Source organism: Passer montanus, unplaced genomic scaffold, assembly GCF_014805655.1.
Source record: "Passer montanus isolate IOZ18808 unplaced genomic scaffold, ASM1480565v1 scaffold2, whole genome shotgun sequence".
NCBI lineage: Eukaryota > Metazoa > Chordata > Aves > Passeriformes > Passeridae > Passer > Passer montanus.
In genome coordinates this window covers 28,670,434-28,691,278 of record NW_024366591.1, presented here as the reverse complement: position 1 = coordinate 28,691,278, position 20,845 = coordinate 28,670,434, and the positions used below count along the sequence as shown (strand labels likewise).

The 20,845-nt window shown below is 40.8% G+C and overlaps 1 protein-coding gene across 2 annotated transcripts; it reads left to right on the top strand.

The window, feature by feature from the left end:
• The first annotated feature begins 5,886 nt into the window (after window positions 1–5,886).
• On the top strand, window positions 5,887–18,065 carry GTF2A1L (general transcription factor IIA subunit 1 like). 2 transcript variants are annotated; one of them, XM_039707475.1, is made up of 9 exons: window positions 5,887–5,997; window positions 8,120–8,221; window positions 8,510–8,633; window positions 9,997–10,052; window positions 11,045–11,138; window positions 12,338–12,933; window positions 14,396–14,668; window positions 15,489–15,578; window positions 17,448–18,065. In XM_039707475.1, exons 1-9 carry the CDS (start codon window positions 5,944–5,946, stop codon window positions 17,553–17,555), a joined length of 1,497 nt encoding a protein of 498 aa, XP_039563409.1. In that variant the 5' UTR covers window positions 5,887–5,943; the 3' UTR covers window positions 17,556–18,065. The 2 variants fall into 2 exon arrangements, with proteins under 2 accessions (XP_039563409.1, XP_039563410.1); XM_039707476.1 differs by lacking the exon at window positions 5,887–5,997 and adding an exon at window positions 6,117–6,183.
• The last annotated feature ends 2,780 nt before the right edge of the window (window positions 18,066–20,845 follow it).

Here is a 20,845-nt window from a genome sequence, read left to right as displayed (position 1 = left end):
CGAACAACATGATTCAGGGACATGAAAGAATGAGATGGGAAATTGCTAGAATATAAGTAAAAACATGAAAATATTTATTTTCTGACAGCTTCCTAGTATTTGCAATGCCTTGTATGTGCTATTTTATAGGACTATTCTTTCCTTAGCAAGACCAACCAGTAATTTTTTACAATAACAAGCATAACATGTTGTAAGTGGTGCTCATGCTCCCTGCTGAAGCCTCACTAATAAAAATAAAAGAAAAGCATTAGCTCAACATTCTGCTTTGCCATCCCAAATCCCAGTGTGATTAGGTATTTCTGGTTGTGAGTGGGTACAATCTAGTGTTACTTTGCACTGTGATGGCCTTTTTAGTTTAATTGAGAATAACTTTCACTTCCATTCCCAGCAATAAAAGTCCAAGGGGAAAAGGTCGGAGTAGGGATGTGCTGGGAGTAGAAGAGACGTGTGAGGAGTGACCAGCAGTGGGGGTAAGAGAGAGGAAGCAGGGAGTGAGCTGGGAGCTGGCAGGAGAGGGCAGCAAGCAGAGCGTGTTTGCACTGAGCTGTCTCTAAGGAGAACTGATGCCTCTCCAAGTCAAGTTGAAAAGTTTACCAAGGAAAGGGACTGAAACAGAAAAGTGCGGGGCAACCCATGCAGAGAAGTGCCTTCAAGGGAAGGTATTGAGAACAAAGTTGGGAATGGCTGCGGGTGGCTGGGTGGGGAAAGGAAGTGAATGATCTCCTGGGGTGGGGAGGAGGAGCTGGAGCAGCTGGAGAAGGAGCAGTGGAGCATGGCAGAGCCACAGCAGGTGGCTGTGAGACTGATGGGGGGCACAGGGAAGGTTCCCCACCCGAGCAGGGCAGTGCCAGTCCAGGCAGGGGGCCTGCTGGTTTTCAGTTTCTTTTTTCTACCTCTGTCGAGGTCGGGATTGAAGGCACTTGAGACGATAGTTCGTGTTCAGACTCAGGTGTTTATTATTTCTTATCAATGTTACAGTCTCACAGCAGTGACTTCTGCAGTCTTTCATTAGCAAGGCGCAAAATGGCTAACTATCTCTTGTTACAAGGTCTTTTAAGGCTAAATGACCCAATTAAGAAATGACACCTAAATTATTTTCACTTTTAACCCAATAACTGATCCCCCAAAGTCCGCACTGCAGACTTTTCTGTCCAATTACAAAATACCTCCCAAACCTGTGAAGAAGAAGGAAGAAGAAGGTAAAAAAGAACAACTTGCCTCCACCCTAATACCTCCATATTGCTTCATATTTATTACTATATTCTGAAACCCCAAACTCTAGGTTTTCCACCCTGTGATATTACACACTTCTAACCAACTACACGCCTGTAATCCCAGTGCTATCAATCAATTTTGGAAGCTTGTTCCACGGCCTCAGGTCAAAGGCAAGTGCTCTCCTGGGAGTCAGAGTCTGTCTGTACAGAAAGTCTAAAATTCTCAGTATCCAGAACTCCAAGAGGGGCCCACCTTTCATACAGTGCATCCTGCCATTGTGCACCAGGCAGAACTCGCAGGGCCTGGAGCATCCCTGTCTGACACTGCACCGCTCTCGGTGGTGGTGACCTGTCCTCAGGACAATCTTGCTCATGCCATGGAAATAACAAGGTCAATGGTGTAAGGAATGCAATGAAAATATCAAACAGAACCCAGCAGTGAAGAAGGGAGGATTTAAAGCACGAATTTAGGCATTAACCTGGTGATATCCAGAGGTGAGCTACCACTGTAACCTTCTTGGACTGCCATCCGGGAAGGGACCTTCATGTGTCATCTGTAGCATGGAGCAAATGTCACTGTCTAAACGGAAGTAATGACACTGGGATTTAGATGAGACTTCATCCGAAGTGGAGGGAGCCAACTGCTCCCTGAACAGAAATGGGAAAAGGCTGTTTTAGCCCCCTCCATCTAAATCCATTACTGAATATCTTTGATGCTAATTATATGATTATGATGTCAAAATGAGAGTGCAGAAAATCTGCTCTGGGTAGGTCTACTCAGGAGGTGAAAAGAAAAAAAAAACCACAAATGGAAAGGTGTGTACAGTTGTGTGTTAGGACAACAGGAGCCCCTCCTTGTTTCCTCAGAAAAGGAAGCTCAGGAATATGACTTTTAGCAAATACTGGGGTCCTCATATAAATGCTTCCCACAGCCAGTATGACAATGAAGGTTACTCTCCATACAACTGAGTTATTCCTTAGCAGAGTTAAATTGGTATTAATGAGGCAGTAAGAAGGACAGCCTGACTGCTTAGATGTGCTTCAGCCTGTCTCTCAAAGTCACTTGCTGGGTGATTTTAGTGGTTGCTTGGTGCTGCAAATTCCACTGCTGGTGCAAAGGCCTGATGCAGTCACTCAGCTTTATTCCTCTTGAAATTACCAAATGCAAAGTTAGGCAGAGCAAACTGGCCTTGACCAAAACAGGCTATTCTGCTTTTATTTAACTTCACACTAAAACTGCTGGACTCCTGCAGTCGTCTGCTCAACAATGAACTTCCAGCAGCTAATTCAAATAAGGAAAAATGATGGTTCTGGCATTTATTCTCCCATTGCACCCTGCCTCTGTGTGGTTCTGCACCCCCTGGTAGCTAATCTCTCCCCACTGGAGCCAGGAGCAGATAAGTGGCAATTACAGACTGGTGGGGAAGGGGTGAGTTTTCATCCACTGATGAAGGTTAAAACCAGATGGCAGGGAAAGGACTTAAAGAGCCATGAAGGCAAAGACAATGGACAAAAGAGGAAGGAGCTGAACTGTCACATTTTTTAGGACACAGATCAGGAGGTTGAGGTCTCTCTGGGAAAAAATACACATCTGTACATCATACCCAGGGCAAGCAAGCTGATAGCAAAGGAGGTGAGGGAACAGGGGCAACAGGGGCTGAAGACTGAGCCTGACACCAGCAGGAGTGTGATAGAAAGGCACAAGAATAAGCACAGTGAAATGACCCCTCCCCACCCCAGGCAGCTGCTGTTTCCCTTTGAGGCTTTCTGTCCACATAAGGCATATGTATCAGGGTGAGTATTTAGGAGAGGAAAGGCTTGCTTCATCCTTAGTTAGGCTTACTGATACTACACAAGTCTTTGGGCTTATTGAGGAGCTGAGATATACAGTACTATTCAGTATATTCAATCCATCAGGCTGCCATTTTTATATAGCAGTTTGTACAGGTCAGAGCCCCTCATAAACCACCCAATGTCCTGAAAATTTGTCATTACATTGAATTAAGGGAGAGCTCGTTCTATAGTTCCGATAAAGTGGCTTAAATCAGGTAAAAAAAGAGAAGCTCTTGAAGAAACAGGAGTCACACATGATAAATGAAAAAGGAAGAAATCACAGGTCCCAGTATTATCTGCCTCAGAACTCTGAGGGAAATGATGGAGCTTGTAACAAAATCACGCTGTTAATAAAATTGATTATGAGACTGGAGTGCCATATATCTATGAGTCAACAGCTGAAAACAAAGGGAACACATTAGAGGATATCTTTAAAATGAAATTACACCTCTGCTCATGTCATGTTATCTCCATGAGGACTGCCTGGATTCTGCAACCTGTTCCTCCTAAGAATGATTGCCTTTACTTGGAAAGAAAAGGCAAGATGGTGTTTGTATAATATGCCTTGAGAAAGAATTGTGCAGCCCTGCAGTTGTGTGGCTGTGTTCCTCTCCAGCAGCAATGCTGGATTTAAACAGGAGAGGGCATTCATGACCAAGCATCTGAGCGTGCTGAGGGCTCTCCATTTCTTAGAAGGAAGACATTTGAAAATGGTAACTTTTTTTTTAATGATTAATAAAGGCTTATCATCCAAAAATAAATCTTCTCTAGACATCATGTACCAAAAGGAATATAAATAATTACAAATTAAAACCTGTCTAGTAAACGAATGTTTGAGGTGCCCTTAAGCAGCACTATCCCAAAGGCAGACAAAATCCCTGAAAATCAGGAGGGTTTGAACAGCATGCTAATATTTTCTTTTCTAAAACTCTGGTGAGCTCTTAAAGAAACTACAATGGGGAGAGCTGGACTGGAAGATGAATCAAGGCTGATGAAACCCCAGTGCTGTTCCTGGCTGCCATTTGTGAGCTTGGGCAAGATTTTTGGTGGGTCTGTGCCTCAGTTTCTTCTCTTAAAAGTGAGATTAAAAGTTAAAAACTTCCATTAGCATGAAAATGACAACACTGTTGGCAGGACTTGGACAGTAGGTTAAGCTCACCACATCAAAGCTAGCCAGTCAGTATGAGTAATGCTAGTTACAGATATTTTTATATTTTCCCCCTTGTTCAGAAATGACTGAATTTTTTCTGTGCATACCAGGCTTTCTCATGCTGTTCAGCTGACAGCGCTTGGATGAAAAGACACCTTCCCTAGGAATTTGTAAAAGAAATAATACAAGGTGTGTTGCTAGGCCACAGATGAAAATAGAAGTGTCTTGGTTAGCAGGAAGTGCTCTCTGCAACCACCCTGTGCAGCTTGGAAAGTTGTATTCCCATTCCTACTTTATCCCCAGTGATATCTGTGTACTTTAAGTAGGTTTATCTGCTGTCCCAGCTTGAAGGGAGCTGATATGACCTGGTAACAGGCCAGGCTAATGATTCACAATCCAGAGGGAGCCATTTAGAACAGAGAGGGATGCCCACAGTGCCTCGTGGGAATGCAAATACAGACACATGCTGTCCACCTCAAGTGCAGGTAGGGATAATTTGCTTTGGTCTGCAAATTTTCCTGTGGACATAGGCAAAGCCACCTGACCACCATCTGAGACAGCTGAGCAGCCCTTTGGTACCAAACTCCCCAGCTCTCCTTTTGGAAGTTAGGTGTACAAACTGCTCTGGTTCTAAGGGACTTTGTAAACCCTGAGATAAAGAGAGGGAGGTGGAAAGCAGTGAGCTCATTTATGAATCTTCTCCCTGCCCTTGCACCTTTCTAGAAGCCCTGTACAGCGTGCTGGCAGGACGGTGGCTCTGGGCCAGGTCTGGCTGCCTGGTGAGGAGGTGGCAGCCAGCTGCAGGATCCCCATCTGCGACCTTCATGGCCCAGCAAGAGCCTCAAGGCTGCAGCTCCTTCCTGCTATCTCTGCTAACACGACAGGAAAAAAGTCAGGAAAAAAAATAAGGGCACTTTTGGTATGCACTGGCCCAGGCAGTTTCAAATGAGCACTGTGCTTTAAGGAAAAAATATGGTTTATTATTTAAATTATTCTGTAAGCAAAGCAACATGGCTTGCCTTTTCCTCACAATGATGGAGGGCATACAGAACAGCTGAATATGCAACTGCTGTTTAATTCCAGACTTAAGCAGTGTCATTAAACATATTTTCTTGCAGAGAAAAATTACTTCAATAGCAAATTGCATTTGTCTCACTTGTGAAAACACAGCTTATTAAGGGTGTTGCTTCTTCTATTTTGTAGGTGTTAGTCTGGCTATTTAATTAAGGGTCTGACAGTATTTTCATTAAAATATTTTCATTTTTCAGGATGTGTAAGCCTTAAAAATGAAAGCTTAATGTGTGAGTCTCCTTTTCACAAGCAAGCAGCACTGTAACAACATAGCTACCTAAAAAATGAAAAACAAAGGAAAATGAAAGGAAAAAGAGACTATATTTCTAGGTTCTCTGAAGCCTCAGGGCAACACCGACCGAAGGTGCATAAAGACCTAAGTATATATTCTCCTGCACATATGAGATTAATGAACATTTTTCCAGATTAGTAACTGCTAAATTAGTAGATCTCTGCATTAACATATGAACAGATTGCTGCAAATGTAAGCAATAATTGAGTAGTTCTACCAGATTGCTGCTGCTTAACTGCAACGCTTAGCTTCAGCTATCCCCGTTTAGGAGGCAATCACCACTTCAGGCTTTATTAGAGCAAAACCGCTCTGATGCAGCCAGCTTTCCTGGGCGCATTCCCGCCCCACGGCAACACCTGCATCGCTCCTGTGCTCGCAGGGTGATGCTTCAGGGTGATGCTTGGAGCCCAGACCGGCCAGGGGCGGCTCGCTCTGAGGTTTAGGCTCTGCCTTTAGCATGCTGTGCCCCAGAGCCGGCGGGGCTTCGGGGTGTGCGGGCACGGGAGCGCTGAGGGCCGCGGGACAGGCCCGGGCGGGGCCGCCGCTCCTCCGGGCAACGGCGCCTTAAAGGCGGGCGGGGCTGGGCCCGCGGGGCCGCTGCCATGGCCCGCGGCAGCCCCGTGGTGAGTGCTGGGCTCGGCTGGGCTGAGTTAGGCTAGACTAGCTCAGCTAGGCTGGGCTAGGCTAGGCTAGGCTAGCGGGGTTTGGCCGCTCCTCCTTGCAGCACACAGGGGACAGAGATGAGGAGGTCGCCTCCCGGCCTGGCCGGGAGCCGCCGCCCGTTCGCTGGCGCGGCAAGCCCAGAGACGACATCGAAAGCGTTTATTACGATTATTTAATTTCTTAAAAAAATTCTGTTGAAAGTGACCATTTGTGGGCAAAGGCGTTGTGGCAGGGGTTGGCCCTGGTGGCTGCGGGTGCAGCTCGGCCGAGGCCTCTGTGCCGTGGCGGCGTTCGGCCGCTCCCTTCCCGGGGCTCCCTCAAAGGACGGGAATCCCAGGGGAGCCCTGGAGGCTTTGCTGGGGTGGGATGTGGGTGAGCCCCTCCTGCCACCCCACTGCACACGAGTAGAACCGGAGTTGGACAGTTCCTGCTATGAACGGCCTGGTTCTGGTGAAGGAGTGCCTGTTGTAAAGAGTTTAAGCTGGAGTACAATAGCGTCTGTGCTGTAACCATTTTTCTCTAATTTGCAAGCATGTGCTGTTTGAATTTTACCGCTATGAACGGCCTGGACCTGGCAAAGGAGTGCCTGTTGTAGAGTTTAAACTGGACTACAGTAGCGTCTGTGCTGTAACCATTCTTCTCTAATTTGCAAGCATGTGCTGTTTGAATTTTACAGTGGCTGTGTGCAGTTTTTATATAGCACAATAAATATTTGTACTCACTGTAGCTTGGCAATCCTGGGGAGAGAACTAGGCCCGTTGAAAGATTTACATTTAGATTCTCTTCTGGATTAGCAGTGAAGGCAGAGCATTTGACATATGGGCTGATCAGCAGCTTTTAGTGTAGAGGTACAAGAGGAAATTTTTTCCCTCTTCATCTTTTGAGTATCCTGAAAAAGTGCTGGGGGACTCTTTGGAGGTTGATAACCCCTGATAACACACATGAGCATGGTTGTTTTAAAGTAGTTGTGTTAGTTGTCTTTCCCAGAAAGTATAACATGTTAGTTCTTACTCTTTTCTTTGAAAAGAAATTGTTTGTCATCTGCACTTTACAACAACTTTGGATAAGTAAAATATGAATTTGATATTTAAAAAAATATATATATTATTAATCCAGAATCTTGTAAGGTTTCCCTGAATATCTCAGCTTCATTTTTCACCTTGTGTAGGCTATTCTGGTGGTAATGAGAGTCAAGATTAATAAGCTTTAAATTGCTAAAGGCTCGTTATCTTACACTTGCATTGGAGTGTAGGAATCTTGAAGCTCATGTGCATCTGCTGTCCAGGTCTAACTGGAGGATTAAGATTTAATCACTGACATCATGGGCAGAAGAAGGAATAAAATGTTCTGTTGGAGCCCTATTGGATGTAAGATGAATGATCTGTATTGATAAAAGTAGTGTTTAAATTTCCAGTTAGGTTACTATGCAGCATCAGACTGTTTCCACAAAGAAAAAAAAAAATCTCTATTACTTTTTGTGGGTTCCTCACATTCTGCTTCTGATGGAATGACAGGGTTCATTTTTAATAGCTTGTATTATTGGTTGCCCCTTAGATTAGGAGCAATGGTTCTAGTATGATACAGTGGGATTAGACAAGCTTGTTTGAAAATACAACACAGCAATGGTTTTTGAATGTTTCTAGGATTTTCTTAAGCATTTATCAGATTATTGGTAGCCTAAGCAATAATTTGAGGCTCAAATCCAGTACTTTTTTAGGGTGTTAGATTTAAGGGAATGAGTGGACTTGCAGACCTTTGTCATTCAGTTTATGAAACTGATCTGTTCATGCTGTTCAGTTTGTTACAGCAGTTTATGAAGTGAGATTAGACTTTGTGCTATCTTTTCAAATGACTCAATGCTCATTTTAACTTGAAAATATTTATTTTCTAACATAGCCTGAGCTGTACAAGTCCATTATCGAAGATGTGGTTGAAGGTGTGCGGGAACTCTTTGCAGAGGAGGGTGTAGAGGAGCAGGTTCTGAAAGACCTGAAGCAGGTTTGTTGGGTTTCCTTGTGTTAATAGCAGTTGTGTTTGTGTTTTTCTTTTGAGATGATGGACCTGTCAATTTCTTTGCCCTCCAAAACATGCAAACTCTTGCCCTGATACTTACAAGTGTCCTGTGAGTGGTGTGGGGGCTGTTGGGAGTGGAAATTGGTTGGTTTTTGCTACCCTATTTGTTGGATAGAATCAGTCAGTTTACTCCTGGAAAAGCTGGGAATACCTGATTATCTTTCTTGATGCAGTTTGTTTTTAAAACTGATAATCTTAATAATCTTCCTGCAGCTTTGGGAAACGAAGGTGACACAGTCTAGAGCAACAGAAGGCTTCTTCAAACACAGCCACTGCTCTCCACGGTTCAGTCTGCAGCTGCCACACAGTTCTCACAGCATTTTGCAGACTTCAGCAGGTCAGATGTTGTTGGACACAGTGCATGCAATTTAAGAATATCTCACGGATTTAGGGATATTTTTGGAAGACTTGAAAGAATCTTGGTTTGTGTATATATCTTATATGCATATATCTAGCTTGATGTGGAACAGTAATCATTTGAGAGCAGAATTTGACCAGTAAATGATAAATTAAACTTTAATAAACAAATAGGATTCTGCCTGCATGCTTTTGATCAGCTGTTCATTTTCAGTGGCAAAACATGCAGAGTTTTAACCTCGTTGTCTGCAGTCCAATAGTGCAGCACTTCAGTTGCAAATTTACCTGCAGGGTTAAGCTCCTGCTTCCCCTTTTAACGTGTGTCTTGATGTGCTGAGGTTTTATGGCTCGTTTGTGCCATGCAGTTCTGCTGTCAGGCTGGGGCTTAATCTCATTCTCAATTTGTTAAAATGTAATCCCTTCTTCAAACAGAAGAGAAGCAGCTTTTTAGTTTCTTTTTCAGTTAGTTTTTCTAAAAGCAGCATTCCTGTTGCAGAGGAGTACTTGACTTTGACACAGTCTCTGACATCAGGACCTCTCCTTCTTAATAAAGTCCAGCTGAGCACTGTGGTGTTGTTGTGGTAGAGTGTAGTACTCAGCTGAGACTTATTCCAAAGTGAGAGGCTGTTAGGACCTTTGCCCATGAAGGACAAACCCCATATGAGATGATTTAATGAAAATCCATGTTGTAGTGTATTTCAAGCTTGGGCAGGCATTCTTTATCAGTGGGGTTCTTTACTTCTTTATCTTTTTTCTTCCTTGTGTTTCTTTTGGGGTTTTTTTACAATCTTCCTAGTTAAATGAACTGTTTTTGGAGGCAAGTGTTTTGTTAGTGCTGTGTGACTAAAAGAAATATACTTTTTTATTTGCAGGCTATTGTAGGTTTTATATTTAATGAGCCTTTCCTTCTTACCCTTAAGTTTTTAAAGGGAAATACTAAGGCCAAATGCTCTGAGTTAATCTATTTGTTTCTAAAAAGGGGATTTGAATTGCCCCATGTCCAGAGATTTTCAAAGTGGTTAAGGCTACCTAAATTTCTTGCTTCTAAAAGCCCAGGAAAGTTTTCCCTTTGCCCTTTTTTCTCCCATGGAATTCAGTACTGGGTGCTGTTGAAAATCTTATCCTACTGTTCCTACTTTTAGCATCATTGGATTTGCTCTGCTGTGAAAAAACTACTTGCATGTTTTCCTCAAGTTGACAAGGCAATACTCATGCTCACTAATGAGGATGAACTGAAGTTAGATTGCTTTAGTTTCACCCATGTTTGCTGTAAATTATTGAACGATAACTGTGTCCAAGAAATTAATGTTTTTTGTAAAGTGGCTTTTAAATTTTTTTCACAGCTTCTTATGTCATCCAAGCTGGAAGAGGTTTTCAGCATTTCACAGCAGGAAGACTGGTATGTAGCTGTAGTGATGCTTCACTTCAATTTTGATTATGTTGGACTCCTAAATTTTTTAAATTATTTGCCAGTTATTAATAGGCTTTAGGAGGGAGAGCTGTAACATTGTTGCTTCTGTTGGAGCAGTGAAAAAGGATGGGCTGTACCAGCTGGTTCTGCAAGACCTGAAGCCAGAAATGTTGGAAAGACACAGCTGCCTGTGTTTAGCCCATAGGGTGAAAGTGTAGTGGAAATGGCACAGCTACATATACTTTTTAAAGAAAAAATTTATTACTGTTGTTAAAATAGTGCATGGCTGGGAAATACTACCACTAGGGAAGCTGGGAGCAGCATTATCTGTGAGGTGTAGAAATCATCCAGAAGGAAAATGAGTGTTTTTATAGTTGATAAGTTTGGAACTCTGGGCATAGTAAAATTTCTTTGGGGAGCAGCCACTGATTGCCAGAGCTTGATGAACTTACTGAGTGCTCCTGAGCCTCAAGCTAAGTAGCTTGTCAAGTTGAAATATAATATTGGGAAGATGTTTGTGCAATATGTGTGTTTCCTGATTTAAAAGTTGGATTTCCTCAGAACAGCTAGATTGAATGGGAGGTGTATATCCAACTCTTTGCTTCCCAGGAGGAAAAGACAATATGAAGTGACTTCATAGGCCTAGGCAAGACGCCTGTGCTGTGTGGGGTAATGCATAAACTTAGGTAAAAGTGACTTTGAGTAGAAAAACACCTTTGTGGATGGTGGGTACATTGAGGGGATTATGGAAAAAGTTGCCTTAACAAAAAGGGAGCATGATAGCTGGAAAGCAGGAAACACTTGGGGCAAGCCATTGCTTTGTCAGTGCAGAATACTCTTCATCTGTCTAAATCCCAAAAGCATGGTGCAGCTTTCCAGTGAAGATGACCACAGAGAGGCCCTCACTCCTGTTTCCCATGGATGTTCCAGGTGTGGCACTCAGTGTCCTTTTGTGCCTAAACCCAGCTCTTGTGTTGCAGGGGCCCCCACGAGTAGGTGTGGCTCTTGCTCTCCCTTCGTGTGTTGCTTATCCTTTACAGATGCCAGCTGGAGTGATGCTGCAGCCAGCACCAGGTAAGGGTAACGAGGGGAGGTCAAACCTTGCAGTGCCCTGGGGATGTTGACAGTCCCAGAGACAGTAGATGAAACAGATGAGAAGTTAAAGTATAGGGTAGAGCCAGTTACCCTCCTCTTTGCACTTTGTTTTTGTAGTGGCTGTGTGGGGGAAGTGACTGCAATGATTAATTGGTGTTGTCAGTTTTACAACTCCTAACAAGTCTTCCTTTGTCAGCCCAGACACAGGTGTCTCCTTCTCCCTGTCTCTCAGGGACAATCTTCTATGCTTTCAAAAAGCTAAAGGCACTGTGGTGCTTCAGAAACAGAATTGATTTCTTATTCAAATAAAATCCAACTATCCATTAACTTCTTTGATCCCATTCTTTTGGTGATAACACTGCCTGTACTGCTTGTGCAAAACCTGCTTGTATTGCTTAGGTGTGATCAGTGGAAGGCTTAGTTCAGTCATTGACTCTTCTCTCAAACAGCTGTTCTTTGATGAAAACTGATGTCTCTAGTTATCTGTTTCAGGTATAATTCCTGATGTCATGAGACCTGTAGATTGGTACCAGTGACTCTGTGTGAGCATGTGTGTGTCCCCACAGAAGAAAAATCAAATGAAATTTGGAACTTGGCTCTGGCATCTCAATTCTAACACTGATAGTAATAATTTGAAGCATTCGGTATTCATTTAAGTATTCAATGTTTGGGGTGGTTTTCTTAATAAAAGATATGTAAACTAGGAGTTGTTTGGTTTCTTTTAAACTAAAATAGGCAGGTTTTTTAGAGAGAATACCTAAATGTCCTGAAAGGGATGAACTCTCCCTCTACCTATGGACTAGTTTACTGTTTCATCTTGTATTCCTTAGTTTCTGAAATGACATGGAAAAAATTAAAACACAGGGTATATATTTATTTATTTTAAATCCAGTATGTAGTTAAATTATTGAACTTACTGTCACAGGGTAGTGTGTAGGCCAAACCCAAAAATAGGTGTTAAACATGATGGACTGGCTGGAAGCCATGATTCAGAAAGCTTCTGAATGCCTGATTTTCAAGGGCTGGAATTGTGCTTGAGGAAAGTTTTGCTTTGCAGATGTCCTTTTTCTCATAGTTTGCCCTGGTGTTTGCTCTTGTTTTTAGTGGTGACAGGTCAGTGGCCTGGGTGAGCCTGTAGTTTCACCTACTGAAGCAGTTTTAAACTCTTCTCTCTGCAGGGCAGCTTTACAAGGTGAATGTGCCTGTTGTGGTCACACAGGCCTCAGGAGATGGAAGCATTCTCCACTACCCTGTGCAGCAGATGTTTCATCCCCTTGGGCAAGCTTCAGTTCTGCAGGCCAGCCTTGCCAGTGTCACACAGCTGAATGCATGTGCTGCCCATGCAGCTGGTGAAACACTGCAGCCCCAGGAGACTGCTGTCCAACAGGCTGTGCTGTTTAAACCAAGCTATGTGGAAAAACAGCACCTGGAGAACTCTGCTACCTTGGTCCAGCAGCCTTCTGTGAGTCTGCAGGAATTTGAAATTAATGCAGTATTGAATCAGTGCAGTGAATCCACAGAAAAATTCCAGCATGACAACCTTCACACAGCTGTGTTTACTCCAGAGTGCTCTGAAGGACTTTTTATTGATGAATCCTTGGCAAGCGGCTCAAGCAGTGTCCTGCTGGATGTGGAGGGGCAGCTGGACATGGAGCACCCGGAGCTGCTGCAGCAGCAGGTGTCTGATGATATCATTGACCTGATTATTGCAGGGGAAGGTTTGGATGAAAATGCATTTCTAAAGGATCAGGGAAGCATGGCTTCCTCTGACAAGGTAAGGCCTTTTGTTTCTCAGCTAATGAAAATACATCTGTTAGAGGGGGTTGTTTGAACACCTTTCTAAGTGACAACTAGCACCTCTAAATGAGACGAATAAAAGTTATTTTGATTTTATGGTCCAGTCTTAAGCTTGTTTAGAATAGCAGTAGCTGACTGCTTGTTTTTACATTAAGAATTTGTCAAAACTACTGCTAAAATACTGTGATTGATGAGAATATCAGTTTTAAAATACTGAAAAATGTAATTATTGATTACTTAGAGAATTGTGGGGATTTTTTGTGACTGAGCAGACATGAAAGACTCCTTGAGAACTTTCATATCATTCTGGCACTGATCTGCATATGGGTACTGGTCAATTGTGGGCAAAGTGCTTTTGCAGGATCAGCTGGGATTAATTTTAACTTGTAATGTGTGAAGAACATTAAAGATGTATTGAGAATGCATTCAGGATGAAAAGTCAAATTTGATAAGTGAAAATCTCCTTGAAGAAAATGTATTTCCTTGGGGAGAAAGTCCTGGATAAACTAGAACTCAGCTAGAGCTGTGTGGGAAACTTGAGTGATTTTAATTAACAAGCTGCTTTCCTGACCTCATCTAATTTTAGTGCCAGAAATTATTTGCAGATGTTTGAAGTTCAGGCTGGCTTGGTGACTTTGAGTTGTAGTGCTCATATGTGATTGAGACAAATTTATTAAATGCAAATTTAATGACAGTAATGCCAAATGTCTGTAAATAGAAAGTGTAATGTTGCTCATCTGAACTCTGGCTGTGTGTAGTGAGAATGGAAGGTCAAAGCAAAGTGTTCCTTTCTTGAACTAGAAAGTGTATGTGGATGGGAATTAAGTGCTACAATAAAGATTTAATGAGAAACTGGAGATGGCTGAAACCTTAAAGCCCTTTTCTGCTCCTGTGAATGCTCTGTTTAGGAATTCTGTCACTTTTATGAACAGTAACTTCAAGTACTGAAATATTTACTGTCTCTCCCAGCTTTTTATATCTTATTTAAACAAAGCATTTTGAATTAGTTGAGGGAGAGGGATCAGTTCCTCTTGACTTTTATTTCAAAAATGAAAATTGCTATTTTTGGGGGCGGAGGAGTAGCTTCCTTTTTTGTTTTTATGGGAGGGTTATTTTTTACAATAAAAATTCTAAGTCACTTGATTGTCTTTGTTTTAGAGTTGTTTGAGTACAAGGGTGTTTAGAGAAAAGAGTAAGAAATTTTTTTTCTGTATTGCTGAGGAATATTTGACTTGGGTTCCATTTAAGTTAGATGCCACACAATGTTTATAAATGTACTCAGGTTTTACAAGCAGTAGGACCTGAAACTCTCATATTAGTGCCCCAGGCTGTTGATATATTAAACAAAAATCTCAGGCTTTGTGCTGAACATGGGTGGTGTTGATTCACAAGCTGTCCCTGGTCTCTTTCATTCCTGTCCCATGGAACCCGTGGAGCAGATGGAATCTGGTTTACCACTGGAGAAAGGTCTCTGCAGTGACATTGAAGGCATAAGTCAGCTCGATGGCACTGGGGATGTTTCTTCCAAGGAACAAATACCACACACAAAAGATAAAGAAGAGAATGAATTCATTGGCTTTATTGATTCAGAGGATCTAAGAGTTCTGGATGATGAGGAAGACTATGATGAAGAATGTGACAGTTCTTCAAACCTAGAGTCCAGTGGCAGTGATGGAGAAAATGAAGACCTCCAGATAGACATAGTTGAGGAGGTAATTTACTTTTAAGCCTTTAGAAGCACATAACAATATTAGATCTCTCAGCTGTTGAATTGTTGGACCTAGAACAGTTCCTGGTTAGTTTGATGCAGGCCATCCACAGGGAAGTTACAAACCTCTGGAGACTGGAGGTACTGAAGAGAAATCACTTGAAAACTCATTATGAGGAATATGGACAAATGAAAGAACTGTTGGAAAGTCATTTGTTTATTGGATGAATTAAAATACTTAGCTATCAGAATTAAAGCTTTGGTGTAAAACCCTGGCCTCAGTGGAATGGAGTTCTGCTTTTGACTTAAGTAAGATATTATTTAAAGAATTAGATTTAAATAAGGTTAATTTAAATAAGATCAGGATACAAATCTAGGCTTGCTTTCATTCTGAAGGACCACAGGGAATTAGAGAACAATGTGATACAAGAATATTGTTCTCTGTGTAATGCCCTGTGTTTCCTAGGTTTTCCTTTTTCTTAAAGATATGCAATTTTGTATCCTATGGATTTGTTTACAAGAGCATCAACTTGTAGCATTTGGACTTCAAATAAATACAACTTGATCAGTGTTTCAGTTACTGGGATCTACTTTATCAATTAGGAGTTTTGCTTTTTTGACCTTTGTTTTTGTTTAGGGTGTTTTGGGTTTTGAGAGTGCAAACATGTAAAAGGTCCTTGTAAATGAGGTTGGTGCAATGTGGACTTCCCAGCCTCCAGGTCTTGCTTTTTGCAGTGCTAACTTTATTGTTCTGGGAATATTTAATTCCAAGTATATTTGTTGCTATTCTGAGAGAGTGCATAAAACAGAATTTTAATCTCTAGGACCCCTTAAACTCTGGTGATGATGTCAGTGAGCAGGACATTGCAGACTTGTTTGACACCGACAATGTGATAGTTTGTCAGTATGAAAAGGTACAGTAATACACTTTTATCTTTGTTCTTTAATCATCCTAAGTAATACCTGCAGCAAATCCATCTCTGCTCTCCTGTCAGTGCCTTTTGAAGAAACTCTAATGCTGTAATGGAGTGTTTAAATGATGTGTTTAGCTGACAATAGTCTGAAGACTTTCCTACTGTTTTCTGAAAAGAGGATAATCATAATGGCCTATTAAAGGAAAAGAGAACAACAAGTCTGGCAAAATTATGATTTGTAAAGGTGCAAAACTTGTTTATTTCCTTAGCTTTTAAGTAAGATCAACATCTCTGTGGATGTATGTAGGCATATTCAGCTGTGAATTAAGGCTTTTAAAAAGGATAACAGAAAGAGAGGTGTATGTACTTTTTTTTTCTTTGTAGTGCTTACTGAGAGATTTTTCTACCAGAATTTTGTTGTGTCTCAGAAACAAAGTAGTCATTAAGTACCTTATTGTCCACCTTCCTTTTAATGTTTAAAATTCAACCCTACTTTGAACTGCTGAAGATTAAATTAAATCATTTTAACTATTGTATGGTTTTGGGTGCTTACATGTCAGTAATTTAAAAGAGAAAAAAAGGGCATATTTTAAAAGTAAATATGGAATCTATTTTAAAGCAAATATGGTAGTTTAAGAGTGTGCCTTGACTTTTTTTTAATATTCTTTCAAAAGTGTGCCTAGACATAACTTTTTGTATGTCTAACTAGGCCTGTCTTAATGGTTATCTTTGGTTTAGGAAACAGAGAAGTGCTAAGAAAATTGTCTTTATGAAACTCTGCCAGATTGACTGTTCCTGAGACCAGTTATTTTGGAAAGTTATAGGGATATGTGTAGAAAATACCTTTGAAATGAAGCTATTGGTGTCTGTATTGTATTGAAAGGTGCACCAAGTTTTGCAGCCTCAGAGCTCAGACATTAGTTGCTATAGGTAGTGCATGCTGTCATCTAGAGCAAGTTTTGTCTGAAATAAGCTGAAAAATTGCCTGAAAATCTAAAAGAAACTACTAGGAGGGTCAGCACTGGGCATGCCTTACAGGAAATTTAATATCAGATGTTATTAGAAATTGAAAGTTACAGAAGCTGGAGAAAGATGTTGGTAGCTTTCCCCTTTGCAATACAGATTTAATAAAACACATAGGCCCAGTAGAAAGTAGATCAAACCAGTTATGTTTTAAATTACCTTGTTGCCTTTAAGACAATGATTTTGGCAAAATTGCTGTCCTGTTTCTTTTCCTTCTGGAACTGAAAACTGATGCTGGCAGTTCAAGGAATTTTCTAGGGATATTTAAAATTCCTTTTTTTAATATTAAACAAAATTTTCTGGAGTATGGATCTCTTTACAGGTATTTAAAAAGAAACAGAATATGCAAATTCTTTCTTACATTTTTTAAAATTTAAATAGTAGCATTTGCTTTTAAGCCAAATTTTGATGCTTTTAGCCTGTTCCTAACACCTCTGTGCCTGCAACATTGCTTTGCCACGTGGAAAGGAAAGCATTGCATTTTAGTTAAGCTACACTGGTTTGCAAGGTGTGCTGTGTTTTGGGATAGCTCTGTTACTGTGCTCTTGTCCTGCTGGTGTTGAGCTGTCATAGGGAACACATTTTAGGGGGAAGTTGTGGGATAGGAGAGTGGGACAAGATGGGATAAGATTCAGGAGGTTTCTCTCTTGGGGGGCTGGGAGTTCTTTATACACAACTGAAGTAGAATGCTTCCATTGAGTATTCCGTTGAATATTTTGAGTCATAACAATTTTAAAATAAAAAACAGGTGTGTATAACAGGTATGCTTAAATCTTGTTGTTTTTTTAATGACCGGTCTAATTTATATTTGTGATTTCATTAATTTTGATTATTATTTTTCATCAGATACATCGAACGAAGAACAAATGGAAGTTCTATTTAAAAGATGGAGTGATGTCCATTGAGGGTAAAGATCATGTTTTTGCAAAAGCCACTGGAGATGCAGAGTGGTGAAACTTCACTCCAGTATGTCCTTGAAGGCTGTGGCATGATTTCCTTATAAGCCTTTTGTGAAACAATTGGACTTTCTATTGTTGTGCCATAAAAAAAACCCCAAAAACCAACAGACAACCAAAACTGAAAAAATTCAAACTCCAAAACAACAAATCTCTGATGAAAAAAGATGCAAAATCTGTTGTTAATTTGTGGTGTTAATCTGTTTAGTTTGTAAACTAAACCACTGTACTGTTAGCTACTCAGCTGTCTTTGCTGTTCTTTTCTGATTATTTCATTTTTTCCAATGAAGAAGCATCATTGGAATGAGTAGCTTTAAAGTTTGAAGTGTTATATGTGTTCGTAATTCCAGAAGGTAAAGAAATACTTAGTAATTAGTAAAGAACTACTTATTGGTTATAATCAAATAAGTTTTAGTTCTGTTGTTTTTTTCCCCAGCTCTTAAAAGCTGAGTTGTGAGTTGAAATATAAAATTACACTGTTGTTATTCTTTTCAAAGACTTTTGAGTTGAAAAAGACACCGTTGTGTTATTCTTTTCAAAGACTTTTGAGTTGAAAAAAAAAGCAATATCTATGCAAGTCTGAACCTGTGGCTGTTTCAGCTGCTCACTTTTCTTGACTTTTTTCAGTTGCTTTGTGTTTTTTGGACTTCAGTTTAAGGACATGCACTCTAGATGCAATAAGGGAAATGTCTGGGAAAGATCCTGGAGCTCTCAATATATGAGAATTATTATTGTTTACTCTGTACAAGCTATGTCTACTGAGATGCAGTGAGTAGTGTGATGTAACGTTAAAATGTGATTTATTTTCACTGTCAATGCAAAGTCATTTAAGTTTGCTACTGTACATCTCCACTTTGTTCTAGGACTACAGACCAGTAAGCTGTGAATGATACAAATTGTGCATAATAATAAAAGTGTCATCTCATATACATTTCTAGCACAGAGTTGTTTTTGGTCCCTCAATATAAACTCTGCTTAGAGAAATGGGTACAAGCCTTGCACGTGCCAGTAGCTCACCCTACCATGAGAACTGCATTCCTCCCAACATGAACTTCTTGTTAGTTCTTCTAGAAATAAAAGTCCAAAAAGCAGCTTTGGGCCCTTGTCTTTCAGAGCTGTGGCTTTTCCCTGGCTGGCTCCTGTTCCTTGTAGGGCAATTCCATGGTAAAGCTGCAGCCAGGCTGCCTCAGAACAGGATCATCCTGCTGGAAGGGCAGTGCTGCACTAAGGCACACCTCCCCCTTGGCTGCTGCCATGAGACATTGTGAGGCTGGGAGAAGGGAAAGAAAAATCTGAGAGTGGGAGAGAATAAATAATCCCATGGCTGCTGGAATGAGACATTGTGAGGCATTTTGCTTATCTCTAATCCCTGAGAAGGGTGCAGAGGCTGGGAGAAGGGAAAGAAAAATCTGAGAGTGGGAGAGAATAAATAAATGGAAGAAATGAAGGGAAAAATCCCAGCCTTTGTTCATAATGGTGCAAACCCTTGTGCTAATGCCATAAGGCAGGAAGTAGTTCTTTAAAAATTGAGTCTACTACATGCTTTTTTTGGATGCATCTGCTACTCTCCAGTGTCAAAGACAGGACCCTGAACTAGAGCACTTGAACCAAGTGTGACATTCCTTTTGTCTTTTATAGATGCTGCTGCTGGACTGTGAAGAATTGTGTGTTCAGAGGCAGTTAAAATATTCCAGTGTATGATTTCTTTTTCCCCATTCAGATGACTTGTAGCTGCACTGATGCTACGCTTCAGACCCATAAATGCACAAAAAATGCAGCTCTTACCACATGATAGATGCTTTTAGGTTTCAGCACTCTCTCACAGGCTCTGAGGTGCTCATGCTCTGTAAATGTGCACATTATGAACTGTGGGACCATTTCCAGTGTCAGAAAAGACTGGAGCAGAGGTAGTGTGGCACAGGAATCCATGGGACAGGACTGGATATGCACCATTCACTTAGCACCACAAAGGCTTTCAAGGGTGCTTCTGAATTTGGCCTGTTTTTCCTAGTCACTATATAATGAAGTTGCTAAAGAGCCCTTAGATTTTAGCTAGTTTTAAAGATAACATTAGTAAAGAATTACAGCTTTGAACAAGACATTTGCAACTAAATACACCTGAAGTCAGGAATTTTTATACTGAAAAAAGAGTTTCTTATTAAAATGTAAGCTCTATCATGTGACTTGAACAGTAATCAGTGCTTTTGATCTGAGCATTTGCAACTAAATACACCTGATGTCAGGAATTTTTATACTGAAAAATTGTTTCTTATTAAAATGTAAGCTCTATCATGTGACTTGAACAGTAATCAGTGCTTTTGATCTGAATAGTTTACAAATTAATGTTGATTGCTGCTACTTACAGTTTAGGAGACATATTGCTGCAGATGTGATAGGATGAGGTGTTTAATACCAGTAATGGCCTTCAAAGATGCTTCAGTAAATGGCTGTCTAAAACTTTACACCACAAAGAAGGTAAAGTAAAAATAATGAGATGGAATAACAAGAGTAACTTGTATGAGAAGCTCTGTCATGAATCTAAATCTCTTATTAAAGTTTTACTTATTTACTTACTTTTATGCATAGACAGATTTTAAGTATTTAAATTACATTTGATGTTTTGTCAGGTTTTTTTAAACAGCAATTTTGTAAATGGTGGATTTCACTTCCCTTGCAGCAGGTACAAAAAGAAAAATGTCCACAGAGACTCTCTTGCTGCTTGGCTGTTACCTCTGTAGCTCTGTAGGGCAGGTGCTATCAGTTAATTCTAACTCATCTCCCTTGCCTGTGGTTTCCTGACCATGTTATGTGGTAGGGAGGGTGTGCTGGCAAGCTCTTGTCCTGTTCAAACATAATGCAAGTAAATCAGTTGCCCACTTAAGATATTGTGCTGTCATGTCCTAAATTGTGTGCAGGACTCTTCCATGGGATGTCAGAAGAAATGAGTCTCAAAAATCAGTTTTGATATAGGTGACGGAGAAGTCTTAGGCCCAGTAGCTATTTTTTTACACCAGTATCTTTGGCTGTATTATAGTTAGATATCCTATCACAGTCCTATTTGATTATTATTAGCTAAGCTCAGGGGCTGGTGTGTGTAAAGAGGTGCATCAATATTGATTGCCAAAGCACAGAGTTTTAAGAGTCTCCTCTGTTCTCAATCTTGCTTCATTCCCCACCTGTGGAACTGCTCGTGAGCACAGCTGTGCTTATATCAAGAGCTTTTGCACTGATTGAAAGCATGGCGTTATGCTGAAGGTAAGAGTGGGTCAGAGATGTTATTTCTAATTA

What these genes read in the sequence shown, in the direction of transcription:
- GTF2A1L (XM_039707475.1), top strand. Translation starts at nt 5,944, where the DNA reads ATGCTTCAGGGTGATGCTTGGAGCCCAGACCGGCCAGGGGCGGCTCGC. An exon ending in GATGCTGCAGCCAGCACCAG is followed by an intron (nt 11,139 to 12,337) that starts GTAAGGGTAACG and finishes TTCTCTCTGCAG; the next exon opens with GGCAGCTTTACAAGGTGAAT. An exon ending in GCATGGCTTCCTCTGACAAG is followed by an intron (nt 12,934 to 14,395) that starts GTAAGGCCTTTT and finishes CCCGTGGAGCAG; the next exon opens with ATGGAATCTGGTTTACCACT.